At 35.0% G+C, this 15,588-nt stretch overlaps 2 protein-coding genes across 4 annotated transcripts in view; both read right to left on the bottom strand.

Annotated features, from left to right (window-relative positions):
• Positions 1-1,858: 1,858 nt before the first annotated feature.
• Positions 1,859-5,060, bottom strand: fgf21 (fibroblast growth factor 21). The gene is made up of 4 exons (XM_059324436.1): positions 4,225-5,060; positions 4,047-4,124; positions 2,599-2,702; positions 1,859-2,505 (listed from the first exon to the last, which is right to left on the bottom strand). The coding sequence occupies exons 1-4, from the start codon at positions 4,370-4,372 to the stop codon at positions 2,215-2,217; spliced, it is 621 nt and encodes a 206-aa protein (XP_059180419.1). The 5' UTR covers positions 4,373-5,060; the 3' UTR covers positions 1,859-2,214.
• A 2,851-nt stretch (positions 5,061-7,911) lies between these two features.
• Positions 7,912-15,588, bottom strand: part of LOC131959282 (liprin-alpha-3-like) — a 30,496-nt gene continuing 22,819 nt past the window's right edge. For 2 of the 3 annotated variants that reach the window (XM_059324432.1, XM_059324434.1), the window contains 7 exons: positions 14,287-14,462; positions 14,092-14,189; positions 13,829-14,004; positions 13,582-13,650; positions 12,282-12,444; positions 9,003-9,065; positions 7,912-8,875 (listed from right to left, as the gene is read on the bottom strand). In XM_059324432.1, coding sequence (XP_059180415.1) covers positions 9,019-9,065; positions 12,282-12,444; positions 13,582-13,650; positions 13,829-14,004; positions 14,092-14,189; positions 14,287-14,462 — 729 coding nt within the window. In that variant the 3' untranslated portion in view covers positions 7,912-8,875; positions 9,003-9,018. The remainder of the gene's footprint in view (positions 8,876-9,002; positions 9,066-12,281; positions 12,445-13,581; positions 13,651-13,828; positions 14,005-14,091; positions 14,190-14,286; positions 14,463-15,588) is intronic. The other variant, XM_059324433.1, reaches the window with a different exon arrangement.

Here is a 15,588-nt window from a genome sequence, read left to right as displayed (position 1 = left end):
AATTACAAGCAAACAAATCAATCATTTATCATTTATTTTCTCTCTAATCTGACACACACACACACACACACACACACACACACACGAGTTGTACAAACACTGGATTTTTCGACAGACTATAGGCTACCGTGGCTTTCTTTTTTTTTTGGACATACTATAATATAGTGGGTTTTTAAATATAATTTTGGACAAACTATACTATACTATTATGTTTTAGGCATTTATAGACACAGTACACTTTTATAGTTTTTTGACATTTCTCAACATACACTTTTTTTCAGATTTTGGACCTACTACAACAGGGTGTTTTAAGAAATATATATTTTTGGACACAGTACACTGTAACCACCAATTTATTTATTTTTTGACATTTTTTGACATAGGACACCATTACCATAATTTAAAAAATGCTTTTTTCAAAAAGCCATTTTAAGTGTTTTTAGACAAACTACACATTGATCGTGTATGACATTTTTCGACATAATATAGTGTGGTGTTAACTTTTTGTTTTGTTTTAAAAAATGTTCTTCTTCAAATTCTCGAAATCCTATAATATGGTGTTTTTTCTCTAATTTCTGCATAAATTATATGATAAAATGTATCAACAAACTATAATAGGGCCTTTTAAAAAAAAAAAAAACCTTTTTAGACATTTTAAAATTTGACCATTTTGACAAAAAAACGACATACGACTTTTTTAAATTTTTCTCCAAATTTAGACTTCCTATCATATGGTGTTTTTCTCTAATTTCTGCATAAATTATATGATAATATGTATCAACAAACTATAATAGGGCCATTTGTAACATTTTTAGGCATTTTAAAAAATGACACTTTTTAAAAAAAAACGACATAGGCCTACGACGTATGACTTTTTCTCCCTTGAAAATTAAACATCCTTTAATATGGTGTTTTCCCTCTAATTTCTGCATAAATTATATGATAATGTGTATCAAAATACTATAATAGGGCCATTTTAAACATTTTTAGGCATTTTTATAAAAAATGACACTTTTTGACCAAAAAAACGACAGATTGTAGTATGATTTTTTTTTCATTTTTCTCTAAATTCTGGAAAATAAAGGATATATCCTATAATATAGTGTTTTTCAGATGAGTTACAATCTCAGGTTTAAGCCGATTTGCAAACTCATCAACCTCTCCACAAAAGCCTGGTCAAGACTCCACTCTTGTGCCATGTACTCCTGTATTGTTTGGTAGTGTTGACAATCTTGTACTCCTTGATTTTCCTTGATTTTCTCCTTGTGAGGTTTTTTGTGGATGTATACTCACTTGTGCCTGTTTTTCCTTTGTGAACAGATTTATGTGTGCCTTGCTGCCTCACCTTTCTGTTCCTGATTCCTTCTATGTGCTCGGCCCTCCTGATGGAGAATATTCCCTGCCTCGTCATTGACTGCTATCTTTGTTTGTTTTTTTGTTTCCTTCAAACTGTTTTTGTATATATTCCTATGTCCGTCTCTGGAAATTTGACATACTATAACAAGGTGTTTTCTTTATATTTTTGTGCATGTTAGGGATCTGGTTGTGTTTCGACCTCAAAGCAGAAACGGTCATAATGTAGTTTGTCTAAAAACACCTTAAAGCACTTGAGAATTGTATTTTGATCATTGGCTAGTAAGTCCAAAGATATATTTGAAAAAAAGAATAATTAAAAAGGTTTAAATGATTGAAATGGTCCCCAAAGCAAAGACAAGTGATTGAGAGAACTTGGCCTACTTTCCTTCATGACTTATTTGTCCACCAGAGAGCGCTCCTGCTCTCACAATATTAAGCACACTGCCTCCATCATGAGAGCTGTGATCATTGGTAAGAATACTCTTTATCGATTTTTTAAAATGATCCTACTTAGGTTTTTTTTTCAATTGCTTTATTGAATGTATGTATCATTATTTAAAGACAAACTCAGACAAACAAAATACAAGCAAACAAGTAAAATTTATATAATTTATTTTCCTCTCATCTGATAGACACACACGAGTTGTACAAACACAGGCCATTTCTTACTCAGACACAAACAAGCTCTCATACTGACCATGAAATCTCATAATTTATTTTTCAGTCTTTAAATAACTATTTGAAATACACCAGACACACAATAAATAAATAAGTTACAATATTACTGTGATTTGAGAACCAAAAGCTTATCATAAAACAAAATCAATAAATAAACAATACATTTTTAAAATTGATTTTCTATTTGTCCACTGAGAACTGAGGACTGACCAAAGTATTCAGACCCATTCCAAGAAGGTCATCAGAGTCCATGTTGACGTTTCTCTCATTGTTTGGTGGCTGTTCAGACACATTCTCCCGTGACAAAGTATTCCTGAGTGGTAGGAATCTAGTGAAAGGGACTGTGTGTCGATCCGGGGAATTTCTTGATGCCAGAGACACGGGAAATCCATGGTGCGAGGAAAGGAAACGGGTGTATCCATCCGCCAGCAGCAGTTCTCTGAAGGTGCAGTCAGCCTCTGAGTAGTGTCCCTGAAAGAGACGGCAGCAGTAAACTGTCAACAACAGGAAGGATGGAGACTTTAGGAAAGTATTGTAGGAAGAGGTTTTCTTTGCTTACTGTACCTGCCCCCTCAAAAGGCCTTCACCGTCCATACAGAGAAACAACGATGATGACTGTCCCTTAATAGCTATATGGCCTGGTTTCACTGATTTCAGCTCCAGCACACCTGGAAATACAAAAACAAAAATAGGTTTATCTCCATTTTCTGGATTCAACTTATCCAGTGTATTGTGATGATGTTTTTTCAGGGAAAATACTCCACATTGGGCCCACATATATGCATTGATGGATTACAGAACAGGCCTACAATAAAAAAAATGTCGTAGTATAATATGGCATACAAATTTCAACAATCTACACTACTACATGTATCAACAGATTGTAATTGACCCATCTCAAGCAATTTTAGGCATTTTAAAATTGACCTGCTATACCATACTATATACCATGCTATAGTATGACTTTTTTCAGTTTTCTGACATCCGATAATACAATGTTTTTTCTGTCATTTCTGGCCATATTATGCTCTAATATGTATCAACAGACTATAATTGACTAATTTTAAGGGTTTTTAGGCATTTAAAAATGACACTTTTTGACAAAAAACAACATACTATAGTAAGACTTTTTTATTTTTCTCCAAATTTTGGACATCCTATAATGTGGTGTTTTCCTCTAATTTCTGCATACATTATATTATTATAAGTATCAACAAAGTATAATAAAACAATTTTTAACATTTTAAGACATTTTAAAATTTGACTATTTTTGACAAAAAACGACATATAGTATGACTTATTTTTCTCCTTGAAAATTAAACATCCTATAACATGGTGTTTTTCCTATCATGTCCGCATAAATTATATGATGATATGTATCAACAGACTATAATAGGGCCATTTTTAATATTTTTAGGCATTTTTAAAAAATGACACTTTTTGACAAAAAACGACATATGACTTTTTTAATTTTCTCCAAATTCTAGACAACCTATATTATGGTGTTTTTCTCTCATTTCTGGCCATATTATGCTCTAGTATGTATCAACAGACTATGATTGGGCCATTTCTAGAATTTTTGAGGATTTTAAAATTTGACAATTTTTGACAAAAATCGACATATGCCATTAAAATGTCATAAAAACATAATATTGTATGTTGTCAAAATTTTATTTAAAAAACATCATAGTATAGTATGCCACTCAATTTTTAAAAATCCCCATTAATATACTTTGCTATCAAAATTTTATGAAACATGTCATAGTATAGTATGGCATCAAAATGTAATAAAAAAAACAGCATAATATTGCATCAAATAAAATAAAAAAAAAGCCAATAGCATGACCTCAAAATGTCATAAAATAATAATAGTATCATATGCCATAATTATTTAATAAAAAACATCATAATATAGAATGCCATTGAAATTTAATAAAAAGGTCATACTACAGTATGTATTCAAAAAGTCATAAAATTTGTGCTTGATTCTGATTTATCTTCCAAATACTCACTGTGAGGAGTCTGAACATCACTTCCTGACACTCTCCCATTCAGGGTCATCTGCAGATACATCCCTCTTCTGTGGTTATCTGCAACAAGAAGAAAAGCAGGAAGAAAGTTATCCGCATCATGGGCAGCATTATCACATCAATATAGCCATTAGATCCATAACTAAAGTGTTATAAATACCTGTGTAGAGGTGTACCTCTCTGACCTGGTTATCAAAGGATAGAAGTGGGTTGGAGTCAGTCAGATAAAATGACAGAGAGAAAGGAAGTGAGATGATCAAGAGGAAAGATGACAGGCCGGAGAAAGAGGTGTATGGAAACAAAAACATTTGGAAGAAAGGTTAAGGAGGATAAATAAGGAATAAATAAAAATAAATAACTCAACTAAAATAAGTAATAGCTTAGGAAGGAAACTCGCTGTTCGAGCGAGATCTTTTAGTTCAAATTCTAAACAGGAGCAAGATTTGTGCCCTTTTAAAGGAGTTTGGAGAAGGAGGTCCGACTTCCTGAACATATGAGTCAGACATTTCTACATAATGAAAGCGTGATTTAATGCTGAGAGGAAGACCTGTGTTTAAACACTATGTATGGGCTTCTTCCTGCCCTTTACAGTAAGACATGCCTGTAAAGTTGGCTGTTTGGATTCCCACTCTGGAGTCAGGTGGGATCAAATTAATCAGAGCAAAAGTGTACATAAGAATAGTGTATGATTGATTTTATGTTTCAATTATTAGTATTATTAGTGTGCATATTATAATTGATGTGCGTTATTTATTAAAATGTATTTTCCTGCTTGAGTTTTGACTTTTTATCATTCTATTTCCACAATCATTTTTCAATTAAATACACTTTTTTGTTTGATTATAATAATCAAGATATGTTTTTGTCGTTCTTTGCGCCAATATCCCTCCATAGCACTATAAATATTTTTTTGAGACTCTTGATTTGTTCACACTGATTAATATCAGAAACTATGCTTTGTCATGTGAGGACAAACAGCTCAGTTACTGAGGATGTTTTTTTCCATTCAGGCCTCCACTTAAAAAATATACAAAATTTCACAACTGCAAGAAGATGTAACACAAACATCTTTCTGCGTCATCTGCTGGTTAAAGTATAATAAACAGTAAGGAGTGCGTGTAACTGGGTTTCACTGTGTTTATCTTATGTGTGCGTTTGAAGAAGAGAAGTGAATTACAAGCAGAAGACGAGTGTTTATGTGACTGCAGCTGTGCGGTCACAAGGGACGCTGTACGTCAGCTTGTAAACTCACAAGTTAAGAAACAGCGTGCACCACCAATAAATTTCACTTTTTCTTCAGAAATTGCATTACCACATTGTTTCATTTCCCTGCGATATTACAAATCTACATTAAAAATGCACCAAAACTACCAAAGTCTACTTTTATCTAAAATAGGAATAGTTCAAAGTACCAGACTCCATTGACAAAAACAGTCATTTTATCTCACAGAACATGGGGGTTGCTGATCTACTTCTGCCTTAGTTTTTTGTATTGTTGTGTGGCTTTGATGAATCTGTTCAAACCCTTTACATCCCTAAAGTTTAAAGCCATCATAGTTAAATGAATCAGAGAGTCCTGGGTGGAAGTCTCTAATCTCTGAGGTAGTGGTGGAATGCAACTGAGTACATTTACTCAAGTACTGTTAAGTACATTTTTGAGGTGCTTTTACTTTATGTGAGAATTTCCATTTTATGTAACTTTATACTTCTACTCCACTACATTTTGAGACATATATTGTACTTTTTATTCCTCTACATTTAGCTGACAGCTTTAGTTACTTTTCAGGTCAAGATTTAAAATGAAAAACATGATACATTTAAAATGATTACCCATTTTTATAAATTAAACCACTTCAAAGTTTATTAGGTAGTTAAAATGAGCAGAGTGGAGTCATTTCACAGTGTGGTATTAGTACTTTTACTGAAGTAAAGGATCTGAACACTTCTTCCACCACTGTCTTTTTTACTTCTTTACTTTTTTTTTTTAACTTTTTTTTTTACATAAATTTTTTTAATTTATTTTATTATTATTATATTTTTTTGTATTTATCTATTTATTTTTATTTTTTATTTTTTATTATTATTTTTTTATTTTATTTTTTTTTATTTTTTACATTTTTTTTAATTAATTTTTTCTCGCTTCTTCGCATGCGCGGCTTTTCTGCGCTTCTGCGCATGCGCGGCTGCTTTTTTTTTTTTGCTTCTGCGCATGCGCGGTCTTTCTGTGCTTCTGCGCATGCGCGGCCGTTTTCGCTTCTGCGCATGCGCGGATTTGGCGCATGCGCATTGTCCAGAAAAGCCGCACATGCGCAGAACAGCAAAAAGATGCACATGCGCAGAAGCGAAAACGGCCGCAGATGCGCAGAAGCACAGAAAGACCGCGCATGCGCAGAAGCTGAAAAAAATACAATTTTTAAAAAAACAAAAACAAAAATAAATAATTAAAATGAATAAATAAATAAAATTAAAATTAAAAAAATAATAAATACATAAAATAAATAAATAAATAAATTTAAATAAATTAAAAAAAACAAAAACAAAAAAATAAAATAAATTTAAAAAATTAATGTAAAAAAAAAAAGGTAAAAAAAAAAAAAAAGTAAAGAAGTAAAAAAGACAGTGGTGGAAGAAGTGTTCAGATCCTTTACTTCAGTAAAAGTACTAATACCACACTGTGAAATGACTCCACTCCGCTCATTTTAACTACCTAATAAACTTTGAAGTGGTTTAATTTATAAAAATGGGTAATCATTTTAAATGTATCATGTTTTTCATTTTAAATCTTGACCAGCTAAATGTAGAGGAATAAAAAGTACAATATATGTCTCAAAATGTAGTGGAGTAGAAGTATAAAGTTACATAAAATGTACATAAAAGTACCTCAAAATTTTACTTTAAGTCCAGTACTTGTACATAGTTACTTTCCACCATTGCTACCTGCCTCTTCTAACTTATACATATCAGTTAAGAGTCCTCCTTCAGAAACTGTATGAGGATTAAAGGGATAGTTTGTGCATTATTATACAAAACTTGGTACAATTATTGTCAATGCCCTCCTGAGGATAACCCTTTAAGGTTTTATTGATCGGCCCCTAGGTGGCACTGTGGTGGCAGTCTAATTTCATATTTGGTACCGTGGCCACACTATCACACTTAAGGCAATGAAATTCATAAGGGAGGTATAGACTGGCCCCTGTAACGCACACACCCCGACGGCAGCATGCCCCAACACGCGTGTACTGCGAAGGCCCGTTCAGTACTGCTTGCAGTCCTAGTTATAAACTGGACCTAAATGGATAACATATGTGGATAAATGTCTAATTTGGGGATACTGGGCATGAATTAGCTCCATGTTTACAATCTTTTAAGACATTTTACTTCCCTCTTATCCTAACTGAAAATTCCATCTGATTAATAAAAATGGGACAGATTTTAAAATAAAACTCTGCCAGGGGATGGCGCTACGCTGTTTAATCTTCATGTTTTAACACCTACTCAGAGGAAGTTCCAGCACTGACACTGTCATTTAGGTGTTTAAGGTTTTTTTTAATAACTCATGACAAGAAACACTCACACCCTTTCCTCCTTACACCTGTTTCCTTACAGCTGGATCAGTGAAGCTTCATCTTTCTTAAACACTTAGAGCCACTTACCTGTGATCTTCTGTCAGCGTGAAGGGGAAATAACTCTTCCAGCAGCGTTTTACAGGTATGTTTTTTAATTACAGCTTTTACAATCATTATCATTATTATCATATTATATTCAATTATCATCACTACTCTCCAATAATATGAATTTAAATCATAACACAATTTTTTTTCTTCAAAATGTACACATACAAGTAGCATATCTTAAATGTCCATAATTTAAAACATATTTCCTTTTTCAACCTAAAATGAAATTACAGTCATTCTTAAAACTAAGTATGAAATGAACATACAGTTTAATACACACACATACTGTACATACATACATACATACATACAATAGCAGTTATCATAAAAAATGATAAAAATAAAATACACACATTTTACAAAGTCCTGACCCAAGCTTTCACATCATTAGATGATTGATATCATGACGTTCACTCTAAAATGGTTGATTTTGGCATGCATATTAACACAAATGCTTAACTCTTTTTTCCCCCACTTTGAACAGGATTTTGTCGTAAAGCACTTTTACTAATTGTCTCATTGTCCTATTCACATTTGTGCATCTCATGTCTGTTATGGCTTAAGAACATAGTTTCATTCCCCCAAAGTCCACTCATATTCACCTCCCTCTGCCCAAACTCTACTGTACTGTGATGTTTCTAGCCAGAACATGTTCTATTATCAGTCTAAAATCATAGTTAGATCACCTGAAAGGATGTGTGAAGGGGTTTCTTTCTTTTGATCTGGAACAGGAATGCAGTTTCCAATTTTAGAAACTATAAATTCATTGTGTCAATATTGCCATATCACACTCAAAAACAGAAGATGTATTCACGATAGGCGATGGTCACTTTCTACAGGCCACTTTCTACAGAATCAAACAGCATCATGCCACAACTATGGATCAAGATGGGGTGAGAGAGAGAGAGAGAGAGAGAGAGAGAGAGAGAGAGAGAGAGAGAGATGGATAAACAGACATTCACTCATTATTTTATCATCTTTTCAGAAATCATTCACTCAGTGTCTTTGATTCTTCGAGACATCTCGCTCGAATGTTGTTGGTCATCTTTTAGTGTCCATTTTTGATTTTGATCCTTAGGTTTTTTTCTTCAAAAATGTGTTGTTTTTTTCCCCTTGGGTAAGGATTGAGGTGGGGCTCTACAAAATGGAATAAAACACACAAGAACCGTGAAAAACTCCCGCTGAGATGAGACGTTTGATTCAGTGTTCACACAAGCTATTTTTAGCGACAGATACAGCCGCCAGAGAGGGTGCTTTTTCTTACCTGGTGTGCTTATCTTTTAGCAGGAATATGTTCTCACGGAACCCGACTCTCCTCTCGGACCTACTGACAGAGAGAAGAAGGGAATTAGTAAATAAAACTCAGTGCAGTGGTTCAAACTGGAGCACAACAAAATCAATCAACTGTGCTTTAGATATTTTGCCATTAATCCAAAAGGCTTAATAGACCAAATATTCCGACTTTATTCTCAAAATCTCAATCTGTTTTTCTAATCGTAGCCCTCCATTGGACTCCACTTTTGGTTTATCCTTTCTCTCTGATTTGCGACTGTATTCTTTCTGTCTTTTTTCAGTTTCATGGCAGATTGCAGTCACTGCATTTGAGCTTGCATACTGCCCGAAAACAATTCGATTTTTACCAGGAAGGACATAAAAATTGACGGTATAACAGCTTCCCAAAAGTGAAGCCAAAACACCTCCATCGCCCTCTGGTGGCTGGCTGCAGTCTAGGTCATAAGCCCCGCCCCCTCCCTGCTAGTGTATCGAACATGAGCCAAATTTTAAAAGAAATCAAACATTTTTTTTCCCAAATGTGGTTTTATCATTTTAGATAGTTCTTGTACATTTACATTTTTATAAGTTTGGTTTTAATATGATTGCCAGCTGTGACTCGCGATTGGGCGGGTCGGTGTATGGGCGGGATAGCGACTCTGGCTCCAAAAAGACATGATGGCATTTTCTTATATATTGGCTTCTTTTTGGACAGTGGGGCCAAGTGGAGACACATTGGCCCTCATTTATCCAACAAGCGTAGAAACAAGCGTAGAAAAGAGCGAAGATCTGAGCATATGTTTCGTCTTATGACAGGGTTCACGTGTGATTTATCAAATGATCATATCTCGTTAATCACAGCATGAGAATGATCAGCTGTTGATAAATGTGCTGGTTCCAAACAAGCGTAATTTAAATACCACGCCCTAATATATACCTGATTCAGATTGAGAGTTTACGACACCGAAGGACGCAATACGATCAAAAAGAGGATTTTTTTCCCTCCGAAAGTCAGCTTTATTAGCAAAGTGCACCGTTACAAATAACAAAAGGAGCAAAATACACATTTTACAGAAATACGCAGCGACGGAGGTTTATGAAATAAAAGTACTTATAGTTCTATACTCAAACAAGTTCACTGAATATTTTACATTTGGAGCACAGACTTAATTTTTCACAGCTTTTTGGTTGTAGCCAGGAGATAAACAATGTTTTAAAATAACTTTTAATTCCAAAAGAAGAGGAATTTCTCAGAGGCAGAAAGTGAAACACTGACGTCCAACAGCTGCAACACAACAAACTTGTTTTGTTTGGCAGCATAAAAAGTGAAAAGGAAGGAAATCAGTGGTGCTGTCAGCAGAGTGGCAGTGGACCATCCAACTCCTGTTGAGGTTGGAACATTTCATTTATACATTGTGATATATAAAGCCTAATAGGCTATATAATATGCAAATATTATTATTATGATGGAGAGATATTATTCACTTTTTTACATTTAGTAATAATTCTGTTCCAGTCAGAGGTGGGTGTGGCAACGCTGATTGGAAATGTTTCTATTCGGGCAGAACCGGTGGTGAAGGAGACGCTGATGCAGGATAACGGTAAACATTTAATAGCAGAAGACAACAACATTTAATAGCCTCAGCTAGTATTCTGTTTAAAGAATTTCACGGTCACAGGGTGTATTTATTTTAAAGTATGTTTTAATGATAAATTCTGCAGCCTAAACTTGCTTTGGTTTGTCACCATAAAAAACAAAACACCAGAGTTTGATCAGCTCCAGGCATCGATACAATAGTCTAAGACCAATTCTCTGACTCAGACGTGTGGACACACTGACTCAAATTTGCGTACACGAGCTGAGAGCAGACTGAGATCTGATCGTACCTTCCGATCACGTCCAAATTGATAAATGCCGAGGCTTGCGTAGAAATGATCGTGCGCCCACTTTACGCTCACTTTCTGTGGTACGCTCGTTTGATAAATGAGGGCCACATTCTTTCTTAATATAGACTACAAGTCAAAAGTTTGGATACACCTTCTCGTTCAATGTTTTTATTTTTATTTTTCTATATTTTCAACATTGTAGATTAATACTGAAGACATACTATGAAAGAACACATACGGAATTATGTAGTAAAACAAGAAAAAGCGTTGAGCAAACTAGAATATGTTTTAGATTTTAGATTATTCACAGTATCCACTTCTTGTTTTGATGACAGCTTTGCACACTTCTCTTATTCTGTCAGTCAGCTTCATGAGGTGATCAACGGGAATGGGTTTTAATTAACAGATGTGCATTGTCAAGAGTTAATTTGTGGAATTTCTTGTCTTGTTAATGTGTTTTAGACCATCAAAGCAAAAGGTGGCTACTTTGAAGAATCTAAAACATAAAACATATTCTGGTTTGTTTAAAACGTTTTGATCTACAATGTTGAAAATAATAAAAAACATGGTACACTGAGTGAGGTGTGTCCAAACTTTTGACTGGTAGTGTACATCTACAGTCATGGAAAAAATGATAAGATCACCCTTGTTTTTCTTCAATTTCTTGTTCATTTTAATGCCTGGTACAAGTAAAGGTACATTTGTTTGGATAAATATAATGATAACAACAAAAATAGCTCATAAGAGTTTAATTTAAAAGCTGATATCTAGCCATTTTCCATAGCTTTCTTGATCATGATTTTGGTCATTATCAAGAAAATGGTTAGATATCAGCTTTTAAATTAAACTCTTATGAGCTATTTTTGTTGTTATGATTATATTTGTCCAAACAGATGCACATTTAGCATTAAAATGAACAAGAAATTGAAGAAAACAATTGTCTAATATTTTTTTCCATGACTGTCTATGGGAGGTAGAAATGCACCTGTTCTAAATATTAAGGAAGAAGTGTCCCCTGCGTATTCCCCCAAAACCCAGAATCACCAATGAGTGAGTCAAAAACACTTCATGCTTATTTGTCTTGCCTTGCAGACATTTTTTCCCATTTTCTTTTTGTACCCTACGTCTTATTTTTTCTCCATGCTGTGTCTTCACACTGGCCCTTTAACTCATTCTTTAAAAGGACTTGGACTTGGAGACCCCTAACCAATCAAATGGCTCCTAAATCTCCATATTTCAATGACCACCTTGTTCGATGTGTAAATTAACAAATTACATCAGGATTGAGTAACACAAATCTGCGTGCAGTAGTTTGTTTCTCCTGTTTAAACACTGTGAAATGCCTGGTCCTGATGCATAGCCCCCGTGAGCTACGTCTCCTCACCTTCACTCTGAACTTTTCTCAGGGTGACGGATGGGGTCGAGATTGCGGAGGCACGGAAGTTGGCAGGTAATGTTTCTGAGGAGTCGGAGGTCACGCCGCGGAGGTCCTTCTCTCGGAACATTTTCCTCCATGATGGTGACCGTGTAAATGTTTTCGTGCCGTCCTATGGAGACAATGAAACAACATCAGTGATGAAAAATAACAGCGATCACAGTGGAGGATATCTGTTTCAGGGGCTTATTCATTATACATTAGTAGGGTTTAACAATGTAGTATTTGACAAAGCTGCTTTTGTTGTGACAATATACCACAGTTGCACAGTTTTTAGACCCACAAGCTGTAACTAAGCAATTACCAATGGTGTAAACACAGCTGAAACACTTTGGCATACCAACAATTTACCAGCAGTGGCACTGTTGTCATAAAGGCTCTGTTTATAAGGAAGAGAGATACTTCAGTCTGCTGTTTTACAACAGAAAGGAAATGATCCAGTAATGTTGGATATTTTACCAAGGGCAAAAAAAGTTTGGATGAAAGGCCTCTTTTTTCAAGTAAAATAGCCAGCAGGATGAAATAAATGGCTCAATATATAAATTAATATGCTAATACATTTACCAAAATACCATTAAACACAAATGTAAGCATTCATTTATTGATAACATGTGACATACATTGATATTTGTGTTTAATTTGCTTCTTTATTTAATTACATTTGTAAAAAAATATGTTTACTTTGCTATTAAATTGTCCCTTTTATTAAAACATTAAGTAACCTTTTTGCATACATTAATATTGATCTTAAATGTATTTTTAAACATATATTGATTTGCATTTTTTCCTGCATTTATTTCATTGCAAAATTGTATATTTATTTATTTTAAATATATTTTAAATGTATATTTATTTATGCATTTATTTCCCAAAGTTATTCATTTATGTATCATTACTTCATACTTTTTAAATATTATTTTTTGAACATTTAATGGCATATTCATTTATTCATCAAGTGATTTATTTATTCATATAAATTAATTTATATTTATTTTAAATGTATATTTACTCATGCATTTTTTCTTTTATTTTATTTTTCTAAATAAATATTTTATACATTTCTTCATTATGAAAATGAGGCTCTACATTTATTTTTAATATAATTTTTGGGACATTTAATGGCATATTCATGTATTTATTTTATTCTGACAGCTTCCAGCCTTCATAGTTACAATCAACACACGCTCCTGCCTCGTGGCAGCAGTGATTAACTTGATTGATTTTTCACTGACAGTCTTTTTTGTCTCACCTCATCTGGCCTCCTCTCTGTTCCCATGGAGATGAGAGCATTGTACTCCTTCTCCAGGAGCTGCCTCGCCTGCAAAAGATAGATCAACAGAGTTTTAAGATCATAATTAAGATAATTTAAGAGTTAAAGATTAGGATTATCTTGGCATTAGGCAAACAGAAGGTGTGGCAATGAGAGTTTCTGACAGTTGTGAGATAAGCGATCCGTGTCGACACGTTGACAATAAAGGTGTTGTGCAGAGGAGTACCTGTGTGTTCTGATTGGGTATCTGGAGGAGGAGGGCCAAGTCAGTGTAGTCAAAGGTGTCATCTAGCGCCAGGAGGGCCCCGTGCACCCCGCTTTCTAATAGGTTGTCAGCAAACTCTTTCAGACCGATAGACTGCACCCAACACATCACTCGCTCATTGGACCACACCATTACATCTGTGGAGAAGGACCCACAAAGGAAGTTATCACCAGTTTACTAAAGACCAAAAAAGCATGTCTGAATACACCTCAAATCACAATTACCTTGGTTCTGGTGTTGACTCTCATCCCTCTTCCTCTCCAGTTCCTTCCTGTCATAGTTCAAGCGCTTCAAGCACATGATACCATAATGAAGACTCACCCTGTAATCAAGACACAATGCTTTAATTCTCACCAAAGCTGGCCGATACACAGTACAAGTCAAAGAAGGAGTAGAGAGATCATATCTGACTTTCAGACCTGTGGAAACTGTCCACCATCTTCAGCTGGCCCCTCAGTTCTTTCTTGGTGAGGTGATCAAGCATACGAGCATCCACCAGCGACTCCATGAAGTAGGAGCGGTACTGGGGCAAACCCAGGCTGGGCAGCCACTCGTTTCCCACCCACTCGTGGTTCATGTCTCCATAGGCTAGGATCTGGAGGATGGATGGAGGGGAAGGTGCGGGGGTGAGTGAAGTCAAGAAAACACAGATTTCCTCCATCTACAGCTGCCTCTCCTTCCTGTTCATTCTATACACACTGCACTGCTGTATAAACACTGCTCGGCAGCAAACAATCACGCAAAGCATCAGAAAACATGGGAATTGTAAGCTAAAATGGCAAAGATAATTATTTGTGTTGGTACCATTTCAGGGATCTCCATGTTTCCTACACTGTACTTTAGAGTTAGACTGGAAGTTTGAGTTGTAACAGATTGGTACCATTTTCTAACAAGGTAGCCTACCTTATCCATAAGCTGTTTTTGACACTCGGATAGGCAGTTGTGTTTTCGTACAAACCTTTATAATAACCTTTCTACATATAGGGCACCACAGGAATGCGCACTTAAACCAGGAAGTAAATTAGCATGTTAGCGCCCTGGGCTCTCTCCTCTCAAACTCAATGAGGATTTTGAATGGGTTGGTCGTTAGATGCCTGAAATAAGGTCTGTGGTTAACACAAGCTGAAGATATGTTAGTGTTGTGTTGCACGACATAAAATATGTTAGAAAATACCCCCAATTTTGAATTTTTACGTTTTTATGTGTTCTTAAAAAGGTGGTTGCTAACAAGTGGCTAAATGAGACCACAGTGGTTGTCGGGTACATTAAACGTCATCACACCGGACAAGGACAGGAACTCTCTCACTAGTCCACCTCACAGCCTCTAGTCGTGTTTTTCAGTGCTCTTGTAAACTCTTGTAGATTGTAGTTTAGGTTAATAAACAATTTATTAAGCTATGGTTTGGCTAGCTTGTCAAGACTGCTGGTTAACTTGTCGGAGAGCGTCTGAAGCAGAGTGATGTTCAAGATATGTGACCGTGGAGTATTTATCTAGTGCATAACGTTAGCTTTTTACTTCTGTCGAAAGTAAGTCTATGCAGCTTTGTTTATTTGCTCTAAACCTGTTGATGGAAATGTCCCTAATTTGCATTTTCTTCAATGCAACATTTCACAATTTGGCTTCAAAGTTTGTTCGGACTTTAATAGAAAAACGGCTACTGACATTACTGAAGAAAAGTATTCTCATTCAGATTTTGTTAATTTTCATTCAGTGGCTCTCT

This window comes from Centropristis striata, chromosome 21 (genome assembly GCF_030273125.1).
Source record: "Centropristis striata isolate RG_2023a ecotype Rhode Island chromosome 21, C.striata_1.0, whole genome shotgun sequence".
Lineage (NCBI taxonomy): Eukaryota > Metazoa > Chordata > Actinopteri > Perciformes > Serranidae > Centropristis > Centropristis striata.
The sequence above is the reverse complement of the archived record's forward strand: the minus strand, read 5'-3'. Positions and strand labels throughout refer to the sequence as shown.

Excerpts from the sequence above, each read along its gene's own strand:
- fgf21 (XM_059324436.1), bottom strand. The coding sequence starts at position 4,372 with ATGTTTTTGTTTCCATACACCTCTTTCTCCGGCCTGTCATCTTTCCTC. Across the intron at positions 4,125-4,224 it reads AGAGGTACACCTCTACACAG|ATAACCACAGAAGAGGGATG; the intron begins GTATTTATAACA and ends TTCTTGTTGCAG. Across the intron at positions 2,703-4,046 it reads TGATGTTCAGACTCCTCACA|GTGTGCTGGAGCTGAAATCA; the intron begins GTGAGTATTTGG and ends TTGTATTTCCAG.